Source organism: Numida meleagris, chromosome 3 (assembly GCF_002078875.1).
Source record: "Numida meleagris isolate 19003 breed g44 Domestic line chromosome 3, NumMel1.0, whole genome shotgun sequence".
In the NCBI taxonomy this organism is placed as follows: Eukaryota; Metazoa; Chordata; class Aves; order Galliformes; family Numididae; genus Numida; species Numida meleagris.
In genome coordinates, this window is record NC_034411.1 from 4,553,553 (window position 1) to 4,560,179 (window position 6,627).

At 43.7% G+C, this 6,627-nt stretch overlaps 1 protein-coding gene across 2 annotated transcripts in view; it reads left to right on the top strand.

Moving 5' to 3' along the window:
• Positions 1-6,627, top strand: part of XDH (xanthine dehydrogenase) — a 61,188-nt gene that overhangs the window by 39,874 nt on the left and 14,687 nt on the right. For both annotated transcript variants that reach the window (XM_021390213.1, XM_021390211.1), the window contains exons 15-23: positions 230-414; positions 721-895; positions 1,057-1,146; positions 1,627-1,796; positions 3,559-3,682; positions 4,171-4,290; positions 4,996-5,092; positions 5,502-5,626; positions 5,983-6,116. In XM_021390213.1, coding sequence (XP_021245888.1) covers positions 230-414; positions 721-895; positions 1,057-1,146; positions 1,627-1,796; positions 3,559-3,682; positions 4,171-4,290; positions 4,996-5,092; positions 5,502-5,626; positions 5,983-6,116 — 1,220 coding nt within the window. The remainder of the gene's footprint in view (positions 1-229; positions 415-720; positions 896-1,056; positions 1,147-1,626; positions 1,797-3,558; positions 3,683-4,170; positions 4,291-4,995; positions 5,093-5,501; positions 5,627-5,982; positions 6,117-6,627) is intronic.

Sequence of the window (6,627 nt, forward strand, 5' to 3'; positions counted from 1 at the left end):
ACTTGATTTTAAGATCATGTGAATTTTGGACTTGAAGGTCTTTTCCAACCTGTATGATATATATATGCTACCTGAACAAACATATCCCACATGGCACTGCAAGATTAATCCACCCGATGCAGTTCCCTGAAATAGCTCATCTGTGTAGGGATAGGTTAATGGCTTGTCCATTTTCATGCTTCAAAACATGCTGAGACAGGGAGTAAATAAATATTTTCCTGTCTCCTAGGGTGAATACTTCTCAGCTTTCAAGCAGGCTTACCGTAGGGAGGATGATATTGCTATTGTGACCTGTGGAATGAGAGTCCTGTTCCAACATGGCACCAGCCGAGTGCAGGAGGTCAAACTAAGCTACGGCGGAATGGCTCCCACAACCATCCTGGCACTAAAAACTTGCCAACAGCTCACTGGCAGGTAGGAATTTTTCTGCAAGGCTGGCTAGGGGAACAGTGCTAAGTTTTACAGGAGCAGTTCAAATACCCTGAATCATTCTCTCTGATGATACCCAGAAGAAGAAAGGGGAAGAAATGCTGCTATGCTTCTGCAGCAGTCTGTATGTCATATGAGGCCTTGCTTCTTCCAAGTACCTCTTACACTCAAAGGTCCGTGCTGGGCTTTCAGAGAGCCATTTCCTTGCTGAATGTGCTTGTCTATTGAAAGTCTGTCCTGGTGATAGGTAGGGCTGAGGAAAGGCTGAGTGTCACCTGTGTTCCCTTGCAGAGACTGGAATGAGAAGCTGCTGCAGGATGCCTGCCAGTTGCTGGCAGGTGAGATGGACCTGTCTCCTTCTGCACCTGGTGGGATGGTGGAGTTTCGGCGCACACTCACACTCAGCTTCTTCTTCAAATTCTACCTGACCGTCCTTCTGAAGCTGAGCAAACACCAGAATGGCCCTGTGAGTGTTGCTAGGGAAGGCAGGTTGGGGAAGGTGAGCTGTGTATGCTGTCTTAGTATGGAAAGCAAGGGGAAGAGCTGAAATTCAGGCAGATAGGGCTACTGGGGAATGTGAGAAAGGGACTGACTGGGAAAATAATTATCTTTAATGTTCTCTGGCAGAACAATCCGTGTGAGCCTATCCCCCCAAACTACATCAGTGCTACAGAGCTGTTTCACAAAGATCCCATTGCAAACGCCCAGCTCTTCCAAGTAAGTAGCTGTGTGCATGTTATCCAGGCTTTTCGTTAGCTAAAACAGTGCTTCTTGTCTTGTTTCACATATTGTTTATGCTCAGGGAAGAACTTCCATAATGCTGTTACTGAGGATTGCAGTTGGGTCTCCACCCCTTCCTCACTTTAGGATGCAATGTTTTTTCCTGTGACTGCCCAACACTGCTCCTTTCCTCTTTAGCACTGAGAATAGCTAGCTGCAGAACTTGAAAGTTTATGTGAGCTGTCACATCAAAACCTTCTGTTCCTTAGCAGTTTCAAAGAACTGAATCCCTTTCACTTCCTTCTCTGCTGTTCCTTGTATAGCCACTCCATCCTGTTTGTCTTCCTTTCCCTGAGGACTGAACCCCTGTCCCCTTACACGTCCTGCTAGGACATCTCCCCTTGCCTTTTATTCTCCCATCAGTGCTTCTGTCCCCTGCACTAGCAGCAGTGAAGTCAGCCGTGTGTTTTGCTCTAGGAGGTGCCCAGGGGGCAGTTGGTGGAAGATATGGTGGGCCGGCCTTTGGTGCACATGTCAGCAGCCAAACAAGCATGCGGGGAGGCCGTTTACTGTGATGACATCCCACACTATGAGAATGAGCTGTATCTCACGCTGGTGACCAGCACCAAAGCCCACGCTAAAGTTCTGTAAGTGTTGCTTTCGAGTTTCAGATTTTGCAAACGTTGAGCTCACGGTGGCTTAGAAAACGTTGACATAAGTTGGGGATGAGGGAAAGTTTCTTGCACTAGTGGGAACTCCAGTTCATTGTACGTTGTTGTGCATGGAGGTGTCTCACATGGAGGTGAGACATGTATGTTACAGTTGCCTTGTAAGTCTGTATGAGGGGAAATCTGCAGGAATTAATAACTGACTTGGCTGTTTTGGAGCACAAAGCCCTTGTCCCTAGGCAGCCTTCTTGCCACATCTCGTATTCAAACATGTGGAATTCAAAGGGAGTTGGGTAGGAGAGCGCTGCAATGTCTGAGGAGATGTTTTTGTCCCTGACCAGAGCATACAGCTTGAATATGCCTTTTTTTGTCCATCTTAAAAATTTAGCTTGTGACTTGCACTCCGCTCTGCTCCTGGTAGTGCCAGTGTCACTCCATTCCTGTTAGTGCTAACTGTGAGTCCTGTCTGCATGGCTGTTGCAGAATTTATAACCAAGGTGACTTAAACTCTAAAAAGTCCATCTTGACAGGCAACGTCTTCCACATTCTGACAAGAATTTTAATGCTGTTACACTGATTAGTCTGATCAGTCACTCATTGTTCTTCACTGTGACTCTTCAGGCTCTCCTCTCCTTTGATGTGGGGCACGCTGCATGACATTGCCTCACCACCCTCGATAGCCTCGCAGTGTGGTGTTTGTTTCTTAGGCAATACTTCCTGCCCATTGAAGGCTTCCTGCAGTGGTCCAACATGGGATGGGCAGCATACAGTGGTCGCTACCACTGGTATGTAGCTGACTCCCAGCTTATGACGAGAAACATTCCGTCATCATGATTAAATCTCATATGTTGCAATGTGGTCATTGAGTGCCACAAGCAATTAAGCATCGTTGTTATTACCAGTGCAGGTGAGGCCATGGAGAAAGCATCCTGTCTATGCCTATTGCCACAGTGTGCAGTATTTTCTAGAGGTTGCTGTGCATGTTCTCTTGCACCTGCACTGCGTGCTGACATTGTCTCATTAGGTGACAGAAGTAACAGAAGCGCCTCAACCTATGATTCCGTTGGTCAAAATACTGGCTTTAAAAACTTCCCCTTCACCTGAGTCAGCCTTTGACTACCAAATGTAAGTTAGAAATTATCTGCCTCGGTGTAACTAAGAGAATCAATCAGAATTCTTTCTGAGGCGTTTCTGCAGGAGTGTTGGAAAGTGAATTTTCCTAAGAAAAATAGTGTTGTCTTCAGCTCCTGCTGCCTAAGAGTTCACGTTCATATGTGAATGTTTTTTCAAACGTCTGTAGCACACTGGGATTAATAAGCAACCACTTTCAGGCACATCTTGCAACAGAGTTTCAGGAATCTAAACAAAAACACTGAAAAAGTTGCAGTAATTTATAGAAGGTGTTAGATCATCAGCAGAAACAAGGCCACAGCTCTTCTATTGGCAGCGGTCCCTTTGTAAAGCCAGCCAAATGTGTAGTGCATGTACATAATATTGCATTAGCAACCTTTCACAAATTTATTTTTATTTAGAGCTTCGTTTCTTTTGTGATTAATACTCAATGAAAATGATTTTAATTGCCTCTCTGCCTTAGTCTCATGTGATATCCTTATGACGAACTCCTCTTTTGCATAGCCATACTTCATGGAATCAAGTCTGAAGATTTATCGGTGCCTTATATGTACTGACAGAAAGAAAAATGAGAAATAATAACTCTGCTTCTCCTGCTTTCTTTCTTTAGTTCCGTAGATGCATCTGAAGCCCAGAGTGTCCCTGGGTTTGTGTGTTTTGTCTCTGCTAAGGATGTTCCTGGCAGTAATGTCACTGGCATCGCTAATGATGAGACTGTCTTTGCTGAGGATGTGGTATGTCTGTAAAAATAGCCTTTTTGAATCGTGCTGCCCAGAAGATAGGAGTACTTATATTGTCCTATGAAGTCCTCTGCCATATGCAGAGAGAAATCCTGGCTGCACTGGAGTCAATAGAAATCTATGTGCCAAATGCAGTAAGGCCTGCTCCACGCCCCTCTCCTTTATTTCATTGTTCTCTATGCTACAAGCTGCTGGGCAGGCTTACACTCATTCAATTTTTTTTCCAGAGCTCTCTGTGATCAGTTTCTCTTGTCAAGTTATGAGTAATCATGGCTGTATTCCATCCAGACAGCTACTCAGGGACATAAAAACTGTACTCCAGCTACTCACCTATTCCTTATGCTATTCAAAGTTGGCTTTACATTACCAAACGGAGGAAAAAAAAAAAGCTCAAAAGAAAGAGTTGAAGAGAATTAATGTGAGCCTTGCAGTTACTGCATGCATACATGCTCACTGATAGTGTGTCCAAATCTGGCCTGCAGGTCACTTGTGTCGGTCACATCATTGGTGCAGTCATTGCAGACACACAGGAACATTCCAGGAGAGCAGCTAAGGCTGTGAAGATTAAGTATGAGGAGCTCAAACCTATTGTCACAATTCAGGTAAGTTGGCTCAGATCTGCTTCCTCAATTAGCTCACAAACCTCTGACATCTAATGAACTTTGCCATTCACGTATGGTTATTTAGCCATGTGTTGTGTTCGTCTTTGTGATGGGGATGCAGAAGTCCTTAAATGGATCTTCTCAAAGCTGAAGAAACCCATGTCAACAATTTGTGATTACTTCATGCCTTTTTTTTTTACTGGAACACTTGTTAATGAGATTTCCCTGCGTGAGTAAAAGCAAATATATATAATACAGCATTCACATCTAGAAATGAGAAAAAATTGGACGAAGCCATTCTTGTTAGGGAGAAATTAGAACTACTGGGCAGAAGTTAGAACTAATTAATTTGTATAAAGGTCAGTATTTCATACCATGTGTTTTGTAATGTGAATTTGACTACAAGAGTCTGTGCGTTGTCCAGTACAGACATGCAGTTGTCTATGAGCAGAGGTTTTGATTTGTTTACGTGAGTAGATCATTTTCAGACAATGTGTTAGAACTCTTCCTTCTTCTTCCTTAGATTGCCCAATTATGGTGTTTATTGTGAAGTTGCTGTGTTGTAGTCTTTAAGCCATTTGCCTGTTGCCACAGTTAGCATACGACAAGAACTTGTGCATTTTATCTTAAATATTTCTACATCAGTCAGAGGAACCTTTGCTTTCACTGTTTCCACAAAACTTTCGCTGTGTCATTGTTTCCCAGGAAGCTATTGAGAAACAATCCTTCTTTAAACCTATAAAGAGGATTGAAAAAGGAGATGTGAAGAAAGGATTTGAAGAATCTGATCACGTTTTGGAAGGTGAGAATAAGCATTCCTTCTAAAATAGGATATCCTTCATCTCAGTGGTGCTATCAAGGAGGTGTGGAAGGCACCAAACACTATACAGAGTTATAGAATGGCTTGGCTTGGAAGTGACCTCAAGAATCATCAAGATCCAACCCCCCTGCCACAGGCAGGGTTACAGCTTAAGGGATACTGGCTCAATGGTGTGGAGCACAGGATTATTTTTGAAATGTTTTTAGTTTGTTTCGTTGATTTTTTTTAACATCAAAATGGAAGTGTCAGTTTAGAGCTAAGGATGTCCAGTGCTGTGCAACACAAATGTTTCATGTTTAACAAGTCAAAAGAGCAGTGGTTTGCAGACAGCAGATGGAGTGTAAGCATCTTATGACAGTCTATCTATGGGACATTTCTTTCAACTTTCTAGGAGAGATGTACCTTGGTGGACAGGAGCATTTCTATCTGGAAACTCACTGTACTTTGGCCGTACCAAAGGGGGAGGATGGTGAGATGGAACTCTTTGTATCGACCCAGAACTTAATGAAGACACAGGTAGGGTCTCTTTGACCACAAACTTAAAAGACTTTTGAGTCTCAGTTTTAGACTAGATGAATGGTTGTTTCACAGTTGGTCCAAACTTGCCTTGTGTTTCAAATAATAGTAATAATAAACATGAGAGATAGGTATGGGATTTCAAGTCCACGTCCATCCTATTGATGTCATGACTCTGATTCCAGCTGACTGATATTTCTGTTGGCAGTGCATCTCTCATACTAGGGATTGCCAGCAGGTCAACGAGCCTGGCTGTTGAATGACATGTTAAAGAGGGAGGTGGTGTGGATGCTGACAACATAGGCCAATGCTGGGACAGTTCCATATGTCATTTCTGGTGTTCTGTTTCTGTTTAGGAGTTTACTGCTAGTGCATTGGGAGTCCCATCAAATCGTATCGTGGTTCGAGTGAAAAGAATGGGAGGAGGATTTGGAGGAAAAGAGACTAGGAGTACTATTCTGACAACTGTGGTGGCTGTGGCAGCCTTCAAGTAAGTTTCAGTGTGGGGAATAGGGCTTTTTTGCTTTCAGAATTCACCTGGCCCAGACTGCCTCTTTTTGGAGCAACATTCGCACTCGAGCGCTCTGAAGACTCTTTGTGCAGCTTGTAGCAAGCCTGGGATTTCCTAAAGGAGATGTATAAGGGGCTCTTGGCTGGAAGAGGAACCTGCTCAAAGGGGCTGAGATTATGCAGGAATGCCAGTTTCTAACAGGAAAGGAGAGGGAAAACCCTCTTCTGTTGTTTTATTACTCTCTGGAAACTCTTGAATCTCAGGCTCTGCCTATCCTTTTTACTTAGAAACCCCTTCGAAACTCAACGCTATCTCAGCTTGTGTTATTTTGTATAACACAGATATGAGAGCCTCTTTTCTGCTCAAGCCCCTGCTATGCCATCTATGTAACAGTATTTCTCAGCTCATAGAAACTCTGCTTTTTGGATTTTTCCTGAAGCAGGGGGGAATGGGGAGATCACTGAACAGAACCCTCCCCCCCCCTCCCCCC